General features: G+C 38.5%; 1 protein-coding gene across 1 annotated transcript in view; it reads left to right on the forward strand.

Moving 5' to 3' along the window:
• CDH8 (cadherin 8) overlaps nt 1–21,462 on the forward strand; it is a 409,672-nt gene that overhangs the window by 191,517 nt on the left and 196,693 nt on the right. Inside the window, exon 4 of the mRNA XM_027516392.1 lies at nt 2,321–2,440. Within this exon, the coding sequence (XP_027372193.1) occupies nt 2,321–2,440 (120 nt within the window). The remainder of the gene's footprint in view (nt 1–2,320; nt 2,441–21,462) is intronic.

Here is a 21,462-nt window from a genome sequence, read left to right on the forward strand (position 1 = left end):
GAGACCCCATGATCAGGCTCCTCTGTCTATGGGATTCTCAAGGCAAGAATACTGGATTGGGCTGCCATGCCCTCCTCCAGGGGATCTCTCCAACCCAAGGATCAAACCCGTGGCTCCTGGATTGACAAGCAGTTTTCTTTACCATTGAGCCACCTGGGAAGCCCATGAGTATTCTTACGTCCCCTCCCTCTAGAACCTCCCGCCCACCCCACCCCACCCCACCTCTCTAGGTTATCACAGAGCACCAGGTTGAGCTCCCTGTGTTATACAGCAGCTTCCCACTAGCTATCTACTTTACACATTTGTTGGTAGTCGCTAAGCTGTGTCAGACTCTTTGCGACTCCCTGGACTGTAGCCCACGAGGCCTCTCTATCCGTGAGATTCATGGCAAGAATAGTGGAGTGGGTTGCCATTTCCTTCTCCAGCTTTACACATTAGAGTGTATATATGTGTCAATGCTATCCTCTCAATTCGTCCCACCCTCTCCTTCTACATCTATGTCCACAAGCCTGTTCTCTGTGTCAGGGTCTCTATTCCTGCCCTGCAAATAGGTTCATCAGTATCATTTTTCTAGATTCTGTGTATATGTATTAATATACTGATCAAAGGGACTCCTCAGTAAAAATTCAAGAAATCTTCATCTTAGAATCTATTTCTAGGAAGCTCATTTGTAATACCTACCATTCGTTATGAAATCATAGATGATTTATTCATTTGTCCATCCATTCAGTTAGCAAATGTATGTTCAATAATCATTACACGTCCGACACTTAGTGAGGAAGACATGGACCCTGCCCTCATAAAACATGCTTCTTGTTAGCACACCAGACTTCTCCAGTTTCTCCCCACTTTCAGTAATTCCAAGAATTTAACAGTCTCGCAGACTACTTTGTTTTTACTTTTCTTAAAATTCCTTCCCTGCTGTTCTTTTCCTGGTTAAACTCTACCCACCTTTCATCAGTTCAGTTCAGTTCAGTTCAGTTGCTCAGTCGTGTCCGACTCTTTGCGACCCCATGAATCGCAGCACGCCAGGCCTCCCTGTCCATCACCAACTCCCGGAGTTCACTCAAACTCACATCCATCGAGTCGGTGATGCCATCCAGCCATCTCATCCTCTGTTGTCCCCTTCTCCTCCTGCCCCCAATCCCTCCCAGCATCAGGGTCTTTTCCAATGAGTCAACTCTTCGCATGAGGTGGCCAAAGTACTGGAGTTTCAGCTTTAGCATCATTCCTTCCAAAGAAATCCCAGGGCTGATCTCCTTCAGAATGGACTGGTTGGATCTCCTTGCAGTTCAAGGGACTCTCAAGAGTCTTCTCCAACACCACAGTTCAAAAGCATCAATTCTTCAGCGCTCAGCCTTCTTCACAGTCCAAATCTCACATCCATACATGACCACGGGAAAAACCATAGCCTTGACTAGATGGACCTTTTTTGGCAAAGTAATGTCTCTGCTTTTCAATATGCTATCTAGGTTGGTCATAACTTTCCTTCCAAGGAGTAAGCATTTTTCACCTTTCATAATTCCACTCAAATGCAGTGCCTCTCAGAAAGCTGTCCCTGACCATATCCGGTTTGTGCTGGATTAAGTGAGGGGTCCAAACTCAGTGTCAGTGCATTCAGCTGAATTTGTCTCTCCTCTCCTACCACCAAATGTAAGCTTCTCGAGTGTAAATTTTGACTTTGTATCAGGCAAGCTGAATGTATTCAATGGCTAAATGAATGAGTGAATAAAAATGGAAAGTTAATCTGGGGAAAAAAATAAAATTTTGATTCTGTTATCCATAGGCCCAGTTATCAAAATATTATGATTAATTAGTAGTCCAATGTAATTTTATATTTTGAGGAAATAAATAAGATGGGATAAAATATTCCTTTCATATTCTGTGCAGCTTTTCCAGCAGCCAGTTTTTCCAAGTACATTCAGTTGTGCTTTTTGGAGAACTTAAATGTTACATTTTATATCCATCATCTTATTAACCTTACATTTCATATTTCTTTGATATGTATCCTTTTCATATTCTCTAAGCCCACGAATCTGATAGGTATCTTTCAAATGAAAACTACAAAGGAATCTTAAATAATACAGATTCTAAAAGAGCTGTCTTTATATAGTACTTCAACTTAGCAGTACTCTGTCTTTTAAAAGGCTTGTATATTGTTGAAGTTATGATAGTTTATCTCCATATTTTTAAAAAGATTTCTTTTCTTCCTCATTACCACACATGGATTTCTGTATAATATCCTTGACAAAATTCAGCTCTTGGCAAAGAATAATGTGTTAATTCTTATTTTCTCTTTTTCTTTTCCTTTTTTTTTTAGGTACGTCTGTCACTAATGTAACAGCTACTGATGCTGATGACCCAGTTTATGGAAACAGTGCGAAGTTGGTTTATAGCATCTTGGAAGGGCAACCTTATTTTTCCATTGAGCCTGAAACAGGTTTGTGGCCTAAATTTTGAATTCTATTTACTGTGTCATTGCTTCAGGGATACACTTTTCTTGGAATGTGGATTACGAAATGCTCTGGTTAAGGAACTTCACTGCCTATCAGTAACATTTGAATGTGTTATTCCTGTGCAGTGCCAGATACATGGCAAGCCTGACAATCATTTTGATACATATTAAAATGAATTGCAGATCCTTTGTAGAATATCACCTGTTTAACAGATGGCCTGGCACCGTTGTTCATCCCTGGGAAAAAAGTGTGCTTATACCTCAGGCCGACTTAGATATCAGATTTAAGAATAAATACAATTACTTATTGGCTGCAAAATGCTTGGCAAGTAACATTTATAAAGATTTCTAAGTTTTAACTTGCACATCTATGAAGTGGAGTGGAACCTTCCTCATAGCCTTATGAAGATCAGATGAACCAATAAATATTCAGCACACAGTACATGGCATGTGGTAATCATTTCATGCATGGATATTATTATATTTGTTACTAGATTCCTCATTTGTTAAACAGGATTCTGATATCTGTGTACTAGGACTCTCATGAAAATATTATCATTTTTGCCAATATTAAATGCAGCCAGTATCTTGGGTTCAATGATATAGATTTTAGCAAACAGGAAATAAGTTATTTAAAAAAATAAAGCAGACAAACTAGAAAATCTATTTTTAATGATTTGGCAGATAACTTCATAAAATAACAGTTTTTATAAATGAAGATATATCTTTTATTGTTTAATTTTAACAGTGTAGCAAGAGAGCAAAGACACTGTGTCAGACTTTTTATAATCATGATTTTTATAGCATATTTTAAAATTACTTAAAATAGCACCATCTTTTGGGTATAGGTTTTTCCTGTATCTGGTGATTTTGTCTGCAGACTTCCAAATAGAAAAATTCAATATGTGGGCACATATACATTTGTTACTTTGATTCATGAGTTTTCAGCAGTATTGAGATGAATTTTCATGTCTTACCATTAAGTCAATTATTAATTAAATTAAAAATTTAGAGCCTCTCCTCACTTTTTTTTTTTAATTCAAAGAAAAATCCTCATGAATTTAAAAGTGAGAAAAAGTATATCTATACATAAATAGGTCATGGCTTAAAATTGAATTTAGATTCAGAAACAGGAAATAACTCTTGTAAAATACATTAATTAGGGGCATAATTACATACGGTTTTCCTCAGCGAAGAAGAAGTCTGCTATAGATGTCATCTCCTTTGTCCTCCTTGATGACCCTGGGGAAGAGTAGAGAAGGTGGTCAGCTCTGAATTTTAAGGGAAAAGAGAAACATCTGGAGATGTCCTACTCCTCGGCCAGAGTCACAGTGAGAGATGGGACCAGGGTTGGGACTCAGAACCAGGGCTTTAATTTCAAAGCCACTGACAGACATCTTCAAACTTCTCTTTTCAATGGCAAGAGGTATGGTATAGTGGCGTTCGCAAAACAGAAAAGTGTTAACTCCTTAAGTGAAATTGAATAATCTCCTCTTCGCTTCTTGGCTATTTGTTTGTTTACTTGAATCTTTTGGTTCACCATTTACAGTGTAATATATTGAGAAACAATTATTGAGAAAGTATATTGAGAAGATATTGAGAAACAATCGACACATAGTGTTATATTAGTTTCAGATGTATAGCATAAAGATTTAATAGGGATTCCATGGTAGCTCAGCTGGTAAAGAATTCACCTGCAATGCAGGAGACCCTGGTTCTATTCCTGGGTTGGGAAGTTCCCCTGGAGAAAGGATAGGCTACTCACTTCAGTATAAGAATACTGAAGCCCAAGAGGGCTTCCCTGGTGGCTTAGATGGTAAAGAATCCACCTGCAAAATGGGAGACCTAAGTTTGATCCCTGGGTTGGGAAGATTCCCTGGAGGAGGGCATGGCAACCCACTGCAGTATTCTTGCCTGGAGAATCTCCATGGACAGGGGGGCCTGGCAGGCTACAGTCCATGGGGTCTCAAAGAGTCAGACCTGATTGAGTGTAGCACAGCATGTACTGTGAAGTGATTATCATAATAAGTCTGGTTATCATCCATCACCACACAGTTGTATTTTTTTTTCTTTTGATGAGAAATTTTAGGATCTTGGCAACTTCTAAATATATGACACAGTGCTAGTAATTATAGACACTATGTGCCATGCTGTGCTGACTCACTTCAGTTGTGTCTGACTGTGCAACCCTATGGACTGTCACCCTTCAGCCTCCTCTTTCCATGGGATTCTCCAGACAAGAATACTGGAGTGGGTTTCTATGCCCTTCTCCAGGGGATCTTTCTGACCCAGGGATTGAACCTGAGTCTCTTAAGTCTCCTGCATCAGCAGGCAGGTTCTTAACCCCTAGCAGCACCACACAGAACATTATATCCCCAGGACTTATTCATTTTATAACTGTAAGTTTTTACCTTTGGGCCAGCAATAGATATTTATCCAACAAATGTCCAAATCAGCATTCACTACGTGCCAGGAACCAAGTTAGATATAAGGAGACAAATTCACAAAGGCTATATTCAGCCTACAATATCTCACAATCCATTTTGGCAGACAGATTTTTTTTTCAACATAAATACAAGGAAGCATGATGATGCCATTTAAATAATTTATATCTTTAGGAATAACTTACCATGAAGTACAGAGAATAAAAGCCTAGTACTAAGTCAGAGAATTTGGGCAACTTTAAATCTCATTTGACATATATTGCTATTTGCTTAATTAAATGTTGTCAGCAACATTTAATATGTACATTTTCACTCAGCATAATGAGTGTTTATCTCAACCCATATTCATTTTAGCCTTATCATGTCCAATTTGACAGATACAAAGTTATCTGATTCATATTTTAGAAAGTGTATTCTGGTACTATTGTGGGAATGCAGTGGAGAGAAATGATACTTGAAGCATGTACATAGAAGTTACTTAATAAATACTGGTTGAATGAAGTTAAGGTTTTTAACTCAAGCAGAGAGCAGAAGGAAGTAGAGGCTAAATTTAATAATAGAGTCAGCAACAGATGTTTAATAGCTTATCAATTAGCAAGTTGATATAGTTTATCAAATAGCTTATCAAATAGTAAATCACATATTGAAACATCAACATGTTAAATGAAAAGTAAGCATTATTGTGTAAATGTTTGCTTAATTATACTTGAGTTTGTTCGAATGAAAGCAGAGGGTTAGTTGTTTCTAAAGGATCTAAATTTGTCTATCTCTGAGACCTTTGGTCATCTTTCTAAAAGAAAAATTGAGACTGGTGTGAATGCATGTGGACATAGTAGAGGAGGGTATAAGGCAGAAGTACATTAAGAATATTTTAAAATATTTTATGTTAGAAAAAGGTACAAAGAACATAGAACATTTGAATTTTTATTTTCTAAGCAAAAGGAAAGAAAATACCCTTTCTGGTGATGAGAAGATTTGCATCATTTGCCTCATCTGAGAAAGAGACTCTGACTTGGAGTTAGGAGGACAAGTGACTTCTTGGGGCTTAAAGACTGTGAAAGATAGAAGAAGTACTGTCTTAGTTCCACTGCTGTAACAAAATACGATAAACTGGGCAACTTATAAGAAACAGACATTTATTTCTCAGAGGCCTGGAGGCTGGAAGTTTGAGATCAGGGTGGGTACCGTCAGGTTCTAGGGACTGCCCTCTTCTGGGTTGCAGAGGCTGTCTCTCCTGTTCCCTTGGAAAGAGAAGAAGCTAGGTCTCTGGCTTCTTTTTATATGAATGTTAATACTATTTGTGAAAGATTCACCCTCATGATCTACCTCTCAAATCTGCCACCTCCAAATACCATCACAGAGGGGATTACAGTTCACCATATGAATTTGCGGAGGGTAAAAAACATGCAATCCAGGTTAGACATGAAACAGAATTAGGCAGGGAAGTCCATCACACTGTAATTCTGACCTTAAACCCATACAAGTTAGAAGAGGATATACGCTAAGGCAATGTAGATTCACCAGCATCTTGGCCAAACCCATAGACATCCCTGGAACAAAGATTTCTCTTAAAAGGAGTCTCATAGTGTACACAAATGACCAGGCTTTATTATCACCTGCCTTGTGCAGCTGTTGGCTGAGATATACCTGGGAAGAGTAAGATACCCGCTTGAAACTTAAAACCAGTCCTACATATGCCTCAAGTAATCATGTATGGATGTGAGAGTTGGGCCATAAAGAAGGCTGAGTGCCAAATTGATACTTTCAGACTGTGGTGCTGGAGAAGACTCTTGGGAGTCCCTTGGCAGCAAAGTGATCAAACCAATCAATCCTAATGGAAATCAACCCTGACTATTCATTGTAAGGACTGATGCTGAAGCTGAAGCCCCAATACTTGGACCAACTGATGGGAAGAGCTGATTCACTGGAAAAGACCCTGATGCTGGGAAAGACTGAGGGCAGAAGGAAAAGGGGGGTGACAGAGGATGAGATGGTTGGATGGCATCATCGAATCAATGGACATGAGGTTGAGAAAACTCCAGGAGATAGTGAAGGACAGGGAAGTCTGGCATGCTGTAGTTCATGGAGTCGCGAAAAGTTGCACATGACTTAGCGACACAACTTCCAGCAAAAACTGGAATCTGGAGAATCATTTTGGGGAATGATCTGTGTAAAGAAGACTGCCCACTGACCACTGTCAGCAAGTCCTTGATGTTAGAATATTTTCAATAAGGAAAATAAAACTGTTGCAGGAAGGGGGACCCCCCTTCCAGGGCCTGAGGGTGGGCTCTTGTCTGACACTCAGAAATGAATTTTCTGAGGAGACGCCTGTGCTGACAAGGCAAGAGACTTTATTGGGAAGGGGTGCCTGGGCAGAAACAGGAGGGTAAGGGAACTCAGGAGAACTGCTCTGCCATGTGGCTCGAAGTCTCGGGATTTATGGTAATTGGGTTAGGTTCCAGGTTGTCTCTGGCCAATCACTGTGGCTCAAGATCCTTCTTGGTGCTGCACACATCACTCAGCCAAGATGGATTACAGTGAGAAGGATTCTGAGAGGTGGTAAGATATAAGGAATGGAGTCTCCTCTTTCCTTTTGACTTTTTCTGAATTTTTCCAGTTGGCAGTAGCTTGTTAGTTCTGAATTGCCACAAGTGGTCACTGTGGTGACCACTGGCCTACTTGGCCAGGGTAGGCGGTTTCAGTCGGTGGTTCCACTGACAAAACCCAAGGATAGGAGACAAGAATACATGTATGTGTCTTGCTTTACTCTCACAAGAATGCTAAGGACAGAACTCCGGACTTTGGAACATAGTAAGTTCTGTTTTCCTGCTTGCTTGTTACATTACAACTTTATGGACTTACTTCCTGTCACCAGAGCACATTAATTGCTCTGTCTCAGGAAGAGCTTCTCCTCTTGTTTTAGGTATCAGCTTAGGATTCAGAAAGATTTGCTATTTATTCTGTTTATTCTCTTCTGTGAGCGTCTCCTAATCAGTAATTATCTTGTAATTGACTTGCTTATGTTTCTAAGTCAGTTTTCATGCTAGAATGTACAGCTCATGAAAGAATGGGGCTTGTCTAATTTGTTCATTTTGCATCCCTATGCCTAGCAGAGAGTTTGGCACCTGAAATTATTCAGTAAGTAGTTGAGACAGAAAGGCATGAAGAGGGTAAGGTGGGGAGAAAGAAGAGAAGGAAGGAATGAATTAATAAAGAGAAAGGGAAAAGCTTGCCACAACTTACAGAGAAGATGAGGAAACACCAAGAAGGCAATCCAGTTTAATTTCCAGCCTGTCTTCCTTCTGTCTATTTTTGTGGTAGGAAGAACACCACTGTAACCTCACGTGTGATTTTTGTTGTTTTTACTGAGATTCACTGAAGACTCAAATTCACGTCATTTCAAAGTCTCATGCTATATCTTAAGTGTCTAGCCAATGCAGTGCTATTCTGGTCCTTGCAAAAACGAACCTTGAGACTTATAAACTCTTGCTCAGATTCAGTTCTAGATTAGATGTTGAGATGGAAAGGTTCAGGGAACCATTGCAGCCATTGCAGAAGAAAGGATGGTTATTAAATATATCTTCATATTCTGGAGATCACTGTGATAGTAATAAAAATAACAATAGTAATAAAAGGGAAAATATTATTGTGTTTCTAAACCATAGTGAAGAAGGAAGAATTTCTGTCTCCAATTTGCAGTTGACAGAACTGTATTTCAGAGAAAGTAAGGTAAAATGTCTTCCCTATCCTTACATCAAACTCTCTGTCAAATTATAAACAATAGGAAGAAATAAAAACAAGACTATAAACCACCACCTCATTTATTGAACATGTATTGTGTTCTTGGCAGTGTGCTAATTGGGTTTGCATGCATTATCAAATTTAATTTAATTTATGCCACACAATATTTTGAGGTAGGTACTAAATGTCATCTCCGTGTTACTGATCAGAGAACAGAGGATCAGAACTGATATTAATACATTTATTGCACAAGGTGTTTGAAGCAAGGCTTCAGGTGAGTCTCTCTGATTGCAAGATCCAGTTTTTCACATTCTCCTGTAACCCCACCTGACTTCCATGCATTGTGTCTCATTCCCTGGGCTGCTGTTGGTATAGAAATGGACCCATAGAACTTGGAATCGGGCCCAGGTCTCCTTTATACATGGACACAGGAAACAATTTGATGTCAGATAAGATGTGAGGCAGTAGTAATTGTAAAATGAAGTGTCATTTTTGTGAATAGCTTCAAAAGGCTGAAAATAGCTTATTTTGTATTCTATAAATGTTTTCTCTCTCTCTCTTTTTTTTTTGTTTTCCTCTCCCTGCCACCCCCTATACCATATGTTTGCTTGTAACATTTTGAGCACAGACAGGGAGAAATGTGGCATTTATTTAAAAAGCTACTAATTTGAGGATAGCAATGAGAAAACAGTTGCAGACCATCCTAAGTGACTGAAGATGGAACATCTAAATAAAATGCAAGGCAAGTGAATAGTAAATGCTTAATTATCTGAAGAAATCAGGGTAAAGTTGCAGGACAGCGTGCACATTGCTCCAGGCAATCAAGACTAAGAAAAATGACCAGTTGCAAAATAAACCAAGTTAATTCATTGACCTTTTGTTGAGACTCAGACCATCTTTCTTTATTGGATACAAATAGCATTTGTCTCAGTGGAACCTGTAAAAATGAGCTAAGGCAAAAAGTACTCCTTGGAAAAAATAATCCATATAACGAATGGTTCTCTTTTATAAAAATCAAGGATAATACACAGTCTCTTCATGGAATGCCTTTATGGCATTGAGTCATTGTTATAACTTCTGGGCCAAAGTGATAAAGTGCAAACATACAAGATCTCTTTTTAAAAAATATCAGGATTACATAAATTATCATTTCCACTGCCTTGAGGACTGGCTAAAGAATTTTACTGTGCAGACCTTTGAGAAGAAACATTCAGATAAACTCAAGCTGTCCAACAATGCTAGGATATACATTGATGAATGAGAATCTCTTTGTAATTCACATTAAATGATACCTAGTCAACATCTACACTCTAATATTAAAGTCATATGCTAGCCATTGAGCGTGCAGTGTTGTATATGATAAATCCTAAAAGAGATATATGTTGTTGCTGTTGTTTAGTCGCTAAGGCGTGTCTGTCCCTTTGTGACTCCATGGACTGCCATCTACCCAGACCCCTCTGATGGGATTCTTCAGGCAACAATAGTGGATTGGCTTACCATTTCCTTTTTCAGGGGATCTTCCTGACCTAGGGGTTGAACCCACATTGCCTGCTTGGCAGGTGGATTCTCTACCACCGAGCCATCTAGGAAGCCAAAATATGTGGGCAATCAGAACAGGGTGATAACATAGGATCCTCGCCAGAATTCTTTTTTTTTTTTTGTAATTTATTTATATTTTATTGAAGGATAATTTCTTTACAGAATTTTGCTGTTTTCTGTCAAACCGCAACATGAATCAGCCATAGGTATACATATATCCGCTCCCTTTTGAACCTCCCTCCCATTTCCCTCCCCATCCCACCCCTCTAGGTTGATACAGAGCCCCTGTTTGAGTTTCCTGAGCCATACAGCAAATTCCCGTTGGCTATCTATTTTACATATGGTAATGTAAGTTTCCATGTTCCTCTTTCCATACATCTCACCCTCTCCTCCCCTCTCCCCATGTCTGTAAGTCTATTCTCTATGTTTATTTCTCCATTGCTGCCCTGTAAGTAAATTCTTCAGTAACATTTTTCTAAATTCTGTATATATGTGTTAGAATACGGTGTCTATCTTTCTCTTTTTGACTCACTTCACTCTGTATAATAGGTTCTAGGTTCATCCACCTCATTAGAACTAACTCAAACATGTTCCTTTTTATGGCTGAGTAATATTCCATTGTGTATATATACCACAACTTCTTTGTCCATTCATCTGTTGATGGATATCTAGGTTGCTTCCATGTTCTAGCTATTGTAAACAGTGGTGCAATGAACAATGAGATACGTGTGTCTCTCTCAATCTTTGTTTCCTCAGGGTATATGCCTATGAGTGGGATTGCTGGGTCATATGGTGGTTTTATTCCTAGTTTTTAAAAGAATCTCCATACCATCTTCCATAGTGGCTGTATCAATTTACATTCCCACTAACAGTGCAAAAGTGTTCCCTTTTCTCCACACCCTCTCCAGCATTTATTGTTTGTAGACTTCTTGATGAGGGCCATTCTGACCACTGTAAGGTGATAGCTCATTGTAGTTTTGATTTGCTTTTCTCTAACAATGAGCAATGTTGAGCATCTTTTCATGTGTTTGTTAGCCATGTGAATGTCTTCCTTGGAGAAATGTCTGTTTAGGTCTTTTTGCCACTTTTTGACTAAGTTGTTTGTTTTTCTGGTATTGAATTGTATGAGCTGCTTATATATTTTGGAAATTAATCCTTTGACAGTTGTTCATTTGCTATTTTTTTCTCCCATTCTGAGGGTTGTCTTTTCACCTTGCTTATAGTTTCCTTTGCTGTGCAAAAGTTTTTTTTTTTTTTTAATCAGGTCCCACTTGTTTACTTTTGTTTTTATTTCCGTTACTCTAGCAAGTATGTCATAGAGGATCTTGCTTTCATTTATGTCATTGAGTGTTCTGCCTGTGTTTTCTTCTAAGAGTTTTATAGTTTCTGGCCTTACATTTAGGTCTTTAATCCATTTTGAGTTTATCTTTGTGTATGGTGTTAAGAAATATTCTAATTTCATTCTTTTACATGGAGCTGTCCAGTTCTCCCAGCACCGTTTATTGAAGAGGCTGTCTTTGCCCCGTTGTATATTCTTGCCTTCTTCGTCAAAAATAAGATACCCATAGGTGCGTGGGTTTATTTCTGGGCTCTCTATCTTGTTCCATTGGTTGGTATTTCTGTTTTTGTGCCAGTACCATACTGTCTTGATGACTGTGGCTTTGTAATATAACCTGAAGTCAGGAAGCTTGATTTCTCCAACTCTATTCTTCTTTCTCTAGACTGCTTTGGCTATTCGGGGTCTTTTGTGTTTCCATATGAACTGTGAATTTTTTTGTTCTAGTTTTGTGAAAAATGCTATTGGTAATTTGATACGGATTGCACTGAATCTGTAGATTACATTTGATAGTATAGTTATTGTTACAATATCGATTCTTCCTACCCAGGAATGTGCGATATCTCTCCATCTGTTTATGTCATTTTATTTATGTCTTTTATTTCTTTTATTGGAGTCTTATAATTTTTTCTGTACAGTTCTTTTGTCTCCTTAGATAAGTTTATTCCTAGCTATTTAATTATTTTTGTTGTAATGGTGAATGGGATTGATTCCTTAATTGCTGTTTCTGATTTTTCAGTGTTAGTATATAGAAATGCCAGTGATTTCTGTGTATTGATTTTGTATCCTGTAACTGGTAAATTCACTGATTAGCTCTAGTAATTTTCTGATACATCTTTAGGGTTTTCTAGGTACAGTATCCGGAGAAGGCAATGGCACCCTACTCCAGTACTCTTGCTTGGAAAATCCTATGGATGGAGGAGCCTGGTAGGCTGCAGTCCATGGGGTCTCGAAGAGTCGAACACGACTGAGCGACTTCACTTTCACTTTTCACTTTCCTGCATTGGAGAAGGAAATGGCAACCCACTCCAGTGTTCTTGCCTGGAGAATCCCAGGGACAGGGGAGCCTGGTGGGCTGCCGTCTATGGGGTCACACAGAGTCAGACACAACTGAAGCGACTTAGCAGCAGCAGCAGCAGGAGGTACAGTATCATGTAATCTGCAAACAGTGAGAGCTTTTATCCTCCTTTTCTGATCTGGATTCCTTTTATTTCTTTTTCTTCTCTTATTGCTATAGCTAGGACTTCCAGAAATGTTGAATAATTGTGGTGAAAGTGGACACCCTTGTCTTGTTTCTGATCTAAGGGGGAATGCTTTCAGTTTTTCACCGTTGAGAATAATGTTTGCTGTAGGCTTATCGTATATGGCCTTTACTATGTTGAGATTGGTTCCTTCTATGACAATTTTTTGAAGAGTTTTAATCATAAGTGAAAGTGAAAGTGAAGTTGCTCAGTCATGTCTGACTCTTTGCGACCCCATGGACTGTAGCCTAGCAGCCTCCTCTGTCCATGGGATTTTCCAGGCAATAGTACTGGAGTAGATTGCAATTTCCTTCTCCAATCATAAGTAGGTGCTAACTTTTGTCAAAGGCTTTTTCTGCATCTCTTCAGGTGATCATATGGTTTTTATCTTTCAATTTGTTAATATGGTGTATCACATTGATTGATTTGCATATATTGAAGAATCCTTATATCCCTGGAATAAATCCAACTTGATCATGGTGTATGAGCTTTTTGATGTGCTGTTGAATTCTGTTTGCTAAAACTTTGTGGAGGATTTTTGCATCTATGTTCATCAGTGATATTGGCCTGTAGTTTTCTTTTTTTGCGTCTGATTTTTTTTTTCTTTTTCTTTGTCTGGTTTTGGTATCAGGGTGATGGTGGCCTTATAGAAAGAGTTTGGAAGTGTTCTTTCCTCTGAAATTTTTAGAAAGAGTTTTAGAAGGATAGGCATTAGCTCTTTGAAATGTTTGATAGAATTCTCCTGTGAAGCCATCTGGTCCTGGGCTTTTGTTTTTTGGGAGATTTTTGATCACAGCTTCAACTCAGTGCTTGTAATTGGGTTGTTCATAATTTCTATTTCTTCTTGGTTCATTCTTGGAAGATTGAACTTTTCTAAGAATCTGTCCATTTCTTCCAGATTATCTATTTTGTTGCCATATAGTTGTTCATAATAGTCTCTTATAATCCTTTGTATTTCTGCACTGTCTGTTGTAATCTCTCCTTTTTCATTTCTAATTTTGTTGACTTGTTTCTTCTCTCTTTTTTCCTTAATGAGTCTGGCTAAAGGTTTGTCAATTTTGTTTATCTTCTCAAAGAACCAGCTTTTAGTTTTATTAATCTTTACTATTGTTTATTTCATTTCTTTTTCATTTATTTCTGCTCAGGTCTTTATGATTTCTTTCCTTCTACTAATTTTGGGAGTTTTTTATTCTTCTTTTTCCAGTTACTTTAGGTGTAAAGTTAGGTTTTCTATTCAATGTTTTTCTTGTTTCTTCAGGTAGGATTGTATTGCTATAAACGTCCCTCTTAGAACTGCTTTTGCTGCATCCCATAGGTTTGAGTTGTTGTATTTTCATTGTCTTTTGTTTCTAGAAATTTTTTGATTTCCCTTTTGATTTCTTCAGTAACCTGTTGGTTATTTAGAAATGTGTTGTTTAATCTCCATGTGTTTGTGTTTTTTACAGTTTTTTTCTTGTAATTGATATCTAGTCTCTATAGCATTGTGGTTGGAGAAGATGCTTGATACAATTTCAGTTTTCTTAAATTTACTGAGGTTTTATTTGTGACCCAAGATGTGTTCTATCCTGGAGAATGTTCCATGTGCACTTGAGAAGAAGGTGTATTCTTCTGCATTTGGATGGAATGTCCTAAAGATATCAGTGAGATCCATCTCGTCTAATGTATCATTTCAGACTTGCGTGTCCTTATTAATTTTCTGTTTTGATGATCTGCCCATTGGTGTGAGTGGGGTGTTAAAGCCTCCTACTATTATTGCGTTATTGTCAATTTCTCCTTTTACGTCTGTTAGTGTTTGCCTTATGTATTGAGGTTCTCCTATGTTGGGTGCATAGATATTTATAATTGTTATGTCTTCCCCTTGGATTGATCCCTTGATCATTATGTAGTGTCCTTCCTTGTCTCCTGTAATCTTCTTTATTTTAAGGTCTGTTTTGCCTGATATGAGGATTGCTACTCCAGCTTTCTTTTGATTCCCATTTGGATGGAATATATTTTCCCATCCTCTCACTTTCCAGAATTCTTGAAATGGGGATGCTGAGGAGTCCAATGAAGGCATCTAGTGTTGAAAGAGGAGATTAAAGAAGCCTTTTAACAGGTAGCATTGGGCCTAGAGACTGTCATACAGACTGAAGTAAGTTAGAAAGTAAAAAAATATCATACATTAATGTTGAATATATACGTGGAATCTAGAAAAATGGTACAGATGAGCCTATTTGCAGGGCAGGAAAAAATGGTACAGATGAGCCTATTTGCAGGGCAGGAATAGAAACACAGATGTAGGGAACAGAAGTGTGGACATAGTGGTGGGGATGAGGAGGTAGGATGAACTGGGAGATTATGATTGACATATATACACTACCATGTATAAAATGGGAATGGGCTTCCCTAATAACTCAGTTGGTAATGAATATGCTTGCAATGCAGCAGACCCCAGTTTGATTCCTAGGTTGGGAAGATCCCCTGGAGAAGGGATAGGCTACCCACTCCAGTATTCTTGGGCTTCCCTTGTGGCTCAGCTGGTAAAGGATTCACCTGCAATGTGGGAGACCTGGGTTCAGCTCCTTGGTTGGGAAGATCCTCTAAAGAAGGGAAAGGCTACCCACTCCAATATTGTGGCCTGGAGAATTCCATGGACTGTATAGTCCATGGGGTAGCAAAGAGTGGAACATGACTGAATGACTTTCACTTTCCCTTTCAATAACTTTCACATGTATAAAAGAGATAGCTAGTGGGGAGCTGTTGTTTGGCACAGGGAACTCAGCTAGGTGCTCTGTGGTGACCCAGAGGGGTGCTATGGGGTGTGGGAGGGGGTCTAAAAGGGAAGGGATATATGTATACATATAGCTGATTCACTTCATTGTACAGGAGAGACAAACACAATATTATAACCCAATTATACCCTGATTAGAAAAAGGTTACCAACAAAGACCTACTGTATAAGCACAGGGAACTCTGCTCAATACACTGAAATAACCTAAATGGGAAAAGAGTTTGAAAAGGGATAGATACATGTATATGTATAACTGATCACTTTGTTATATGCCTGAAACTAATACAACATTGCTAACGAACTATGCTCTAATATAAAATAAAAATTTTAAAAATAGGTAGTGATACTAAAGTCTGTGCGTCCTGAAAACCTGTTTCCACTAACAGGTAATTGTTCCACGGTAGGGGAGACTGTTAAATAAGGCCTTTTAGCATGAAGAAATAAAGAGGATATGTGGTCCAGGGGGAAAAATATATATATGGAGGTGATACTGAAAAATTCAATAGTTTTCAATTCCTCAATCGTATCAGAAGATTTTTACTTTAAGAGATGTTTCCAAATGAGATAAACTTAGGCACTAATTTATGGATCCAAACTCCTATTAATTTTTCGCATGACTTTGTTTTTGGATGAGTGCCATCACCTCTTGGGACTAAGTATCCAATTTTTAAGACTACTGATTGTAATACTGTTTCTAGTCATTCATGAAATTGGGGGGAAAGCATATACTCCATGCTTTGCTTTTGACATTCACAAATTTAGACTATCTTGAATATTATTTTTATATTTTTATTTGTGTTGAATCAAACAAAAGAATGGTAGAGAGAAAAGTACTTGAGCATCATTAAGTACAAGACACTGGTTTCCATTGAAATCTCAGGATTTGGAGTTGGAAGTCTGACTGCAAGGTGGGAGTGACACGGAGAAAGGGGAAGCTGGCTTAACCAATTGTCTGAGACAGTTTCATTATAACTGATAAACCACTACTCCCTAAGTGCTGATCAAAACCTAGGGTATCTGCATCCATCACACAGCTGACTCACTGTGAAAACTGCAGAACAACCCAGATCAAGTCCTCCCAGGAAGTGGGTGGCCCATGGGGGTTAGGAGCAGGTACATCTTCTATTACATGTGGAATCTCTTCTAAGCCCTCCGGAAGGAGAACAGGGGTTCTCCCCAGAGAACTCAGGTGTGAAACCAACAGACAAAAAGATGTGGGAAGGAGCCAAAAGATGCTGTTCTTCCTGTGGGGATAGCCTCCTAATGCACTCTTTATCCAATTTATATTTTCTTTACACACGGAGGGGCATAGATATCCATGACTCTTAAGGAAAGAATACAAGTAGAGAGACATCCCTTTCAAGATCCCCAACTACACACACACACACACACACATGCAGATACAAAGGCAGATCAACTCAAGATGGGGGGAAATATCAGTTTGTGAATATATGCTCATTTTAGGCCAAAAGAGTATATAGAGAAAGACAGTTCTTTTCTCATATTCCTTACAGTTCAGGTAGGAGAACCACCAAAAGACGCTGAATAAAATCATAGGCAGCAACAAACTAGGTATCACTGTCTTGCACTCTTGATGAATCCCTACCCCATATGAAGTAGCTATTTTAAGATATCTTATTAAAGATCAGGATTATGAATAAGTGTTTTTTACATATAGCACAAAATAAATATTTGTTGAGAAAATGAATAAGTGAATGAATTAGTGAGAATGAGAATCTTAGACACTAAGTCATGTCTGACTTTTATGACCCCATAATTATATAGCCCTCCAGGCTTCTCTGTCCATGGGATTTTCCAGGCGAAGAATACTGGAGTGGGTTGCCATTTTCTTCTCCAGGGGATCTTCCTGACCCAGGGATTGAAGCTGTGTCTCCTGCATTGGCAGGCGGATTCTTTACCACGAAGCAATGCCAACTGTCCCTATATTTAAACCACGCTGTGCTGTTTAGTTCCAACTCAGTGATGGTACAATGATGACAAATTTCACTTTAAGTATCTAATGGATTAATATCCTAATCTGCTCAGTATTTAGAAATAGCATTCCCAACAAATGCTGTCCCCTCCATAGCCTTGGTGATGATTAAATTTTCATATCCCAGTGAGTATATCAGCTGACTGCTTGTGCCCACTGACTTAATCATTTATTTCTCTGCTTAGAGTCTCTTGTGAGAGGTAAAGTAGGTTAAGTAAGTATGGTGGTCACATTAATTGTTTTATGATTACTAAAAAATAATCTCCCTACCCAGACCCACCCCCCACAACCCACCCCAGATCAATTATATATACTTGAGTAAGCTGAAAAAAGTGTGATTGTCATATTACTTACACCTTGGAACAGTCTTAAGCCTATAGGGAGCTGTCCAGTGCTAACCATAGCTAGAGTCAAAGTGTTATATTTCTAGAGAAACCAAAGTCTTTGGAGGTTCATGGTGAACACAAAGACTGAACCACATACCATGTAACAGCTGCTGTCACACTGGGGTGCTTTGGGATGGGTTTAGGTGGAAGCAAAAGCAAATTTCCACCCCCATGACACATATCTAACCTTAGTAGACCAGCTAGAATCAGGAATTTTCCCCAGCTTACTATGAATCATGTCCCTGCAGAATTAAATTGTAGTTTCTATTTCTATGGTATTTCCCTCCTTTGAACTATAGCTCTGAGTTTCATTTGGACTAGTTCAAAATGACTTAGGGAAGAAGGGCAAAGATGTGCTTTCATTGATTTTATGGAAAAGCAAAATGTATGTAAGACTATCAAATATTAACCTTATATATTCAAAAAATGCACACACACACACACACACACACATACATATCCCTTTGGTGTTTTTGTTTAAGGACAGCAGGTTTTGTTTGTATAGTTCCAGCCCCACTGTACTCTAGCCTTTCAGTCTAACTCTGCATCCCCAGCACTTAAGACTATATTGAACATATCACTGATGCCCAGTAATTGTTTTAAAATATTGTAGCAAATATGACTTAAGCTATAGCTCCCCAGAGAAGGATTATCTAATATTCAATTTTTCTAGTTTGGAAAACAGAGTACTAAACATCATAAAATGTTAACTGTGATTTTATATACATATGATTTTGGAAAGCTCAGAAAAGAGTGTTACTTTATATTGGACACCATTCTCCTTAAGGCAACTGAAATAGGTCTAGTGCACAGATAGGAATCTACTGAGAGGCTGGATTAGAAGAAATATATAAATATTTCATCAAAATAGTCCTGTGAGATAATTTCCTCTGGACTTAAGCATGAAAGACAACAAATTTTCTTTCTAAGAAAGACTAACCCCCAGAAAGGATTTCAAGCCTAATTACAGGGAATCCTGTCTAGTTCTTACTGTGCACCTACATGCCTTGCTCTGTGCTCACCTTGTGATAATTGTTCAAGAAACATGTTATAAATGAACCAGTAAACATGAACAATTACATCACAGATGAGTGTGGTTAGAAAATGGGCTTCCTCAGAGAGACTTACAGCTGTCAATTTCAGATTCCAGAGAATTCTGAATTTGAAAAATGGGTGCTTCTAGAAGTTCAGAGTATATCTTTGAATTCTCATATTCAATATGTATTAGCATCTGATCATTCGATCATGTGGGACCATTTGATGTGACATTGCTTATGACAGACAGATCAGGGACACAAGGATGTGCCCATAGATGCTACTTAAGAATAGCCCATAGCACCATTGTGTCCATTTATATCTCCTTTTGAAGAAGCAGTGAGGTCTTATGGCAGTGGCAATAACACTGTACATTCTATTCTGCTTATAAAATCAAAGGGAAGGAAGGTCCTGTTTATTGATCAGCTACTGTATGACATTTCTTTTGAATTTCTTAGTGACCATGTGAAGTGAGTTCTGAGATCCTCACTTTACATAAAGGAAATACAAGCTCCAGGTGAGTGAATCTCTGGAGGCTGCCCAGGTAGTAAAAGTCAGAGCTGGTTTCCCGACCACATCTGTCTGATTTCAAGCTCTGCTGTATTAGGCTTTTTATGTTCTAATAGAGAGGACTGGGGGTTGGGGGGCTGGGGACAGGAAAGACAACAACACTGAAAACTCAATGAGTCCAGAAACTAAAACAGAAAAAAAAAAGACTCTAAGCATTTTAATGCACTCATTTATATTAATGTTTTGTTTTTCTTTTTCAATTCAGTAAATAGATATTTATTGATCATCTCCACTCTCAGGGACAAAATGATGAATGGAGTAAACATGGCCCTGATGTCCCGGAGCTTAGAGAACAACTAGAGAGATTGTAACATTAATAATTATGTTAAAATACATCAATTAAATGTTTTCTTCTTTATTGTCCAAAGTGCCATGAAGAAAAGATGTAAGGGAATGACATAGTTAACTTATTATTATTATGATGGTGGTTGTTATTTGAAGGGTTAGATTGAATTTCAAGAAAATAAAGTGGAAAAACTGAATAACATTCTTGAATAATGAGAATAATTGGCTCAGATAAATATGGATGATTCAAGAGTATAGGATAAGGGAGTTGAAAATAGAGCTGCTTGCAAAGAATAATCAGTCTCAAGAGAATCAGTTCTTCATTTTTCAAAAACTGGAGGACTTTCCACTTGGGGTGAAATTCTGATTCATAAAAAATTTGGAGAGTAAGTAGTGGTCTACAGGCTTATATTTATTCCCTTAAGTTGGATGATGTCATGGTTGTAATATGGAAATAAATGCTTATTTCTACTTATACAGGTTTAATCGATATTTATAGATCAAATATAGTTTTCAAACTCTTCTGTGCTGGGCACTGTGTGTAGAGGAAGTGGAAAAGATCAAGTTTTGTGTTCTCCTAGGCAGAAACTATACAAAAAAGATCTTCATGACCCAGATAATCACGATGGTGTGATCACTCACCTAGAGACAGAAATCCTGGAATGCAAAGTCCAGTGAGCCTTAGAAAGCTTCACTATGGACAAAGCTAGTGGAGGTGATGGAATTTCAGTTGAGCTGAAATCCTGAAAGATGATGCTGTGAAAGTGCTGCACTCAATATGTCAGCTGCTGCTGCTGCTAAGTCGTTTTAGTCATGTCCGACTCTGTGCAACCCCAGAGATGGCAGCCCACCAGGCCCTGCCATCCTTGGGATTCTCCAGGCAAGAATACGGGAGTGGGTTGCCAGTTCCTTCTCCAATGCATGAAAGTGAAAAGTGAAAGTGAAGTCTCTCAGTCATGTCTGACTCTTCGCGACCCCATGGACTGCAGCCTACCAGGCACCTCCATCCATGGGATTCTCCAGGCAAAGTGGCCACAGGACTGGAAAAGGTCAGGTTTCATTCCAATCCCAAAGAAAGGCAATGCCAAAGAATGCTCAAACCATCACACAATTGCACTCATCTCACACGTTAGTAAAGTAATGCTCAAAATCCTCCAAGCCAGGCTTCAACAGTACATGAACCGTGAACTTCCAGATGTTCAAGCTGGTTTTAGAAAAGGCAGAAGAACCAGAGATAAAATTGCCAACATCCGTTGGCTCATCAAAAAAGCAAGGGAGTTCCAGAAAAACAGCTATTTCTGCTTTATTGACTATGCCAAAGCCTTTGACTGTGTGGATCATGACAAACTGTGGGAAATTCCTCAAGAGATGCGAATACCAGACCACCTGACCTGCCTTTTGAGAAATCTGTATGCAGGTCAAGAAGCAACAGTTAGAACTGGAACATGGAACTAGACATGGAACAACAGATTGGTTCCAAATAGGGAAAGGAGTACATCAAGGCCATATACTGTCCCTCTGCTTATTTAACTTACATGCAGAGAACATCATGAAAAACTCTGAGCTGGATGAAGCACAAACTGGAATCAAGATTGCCGGGAGAAATATCAATAACCTCAGATATGCAGATGACACCACCGTTATGGCAGAAAGTGAAGAGGAACTAA

The sequence above is a fragment of the Bos indicus x Bos taurus genome, chromosome 18, assembly GCF_003369695.1.
Source record: "Bos indicus x Bos taurus breed Angus x Brahman F1 hybrid chromosome 18, Bos_hybrid_MaternalHap_v2.0, whole genome shotgun sequence".
In the NCBI taxonomy this organism is placed as follows: Eukaryota; Metazoa; Chordata; class Mammalia; order Artiodactyla; family Bovidae; genus Bos; species Bos indicus x Bos taurus.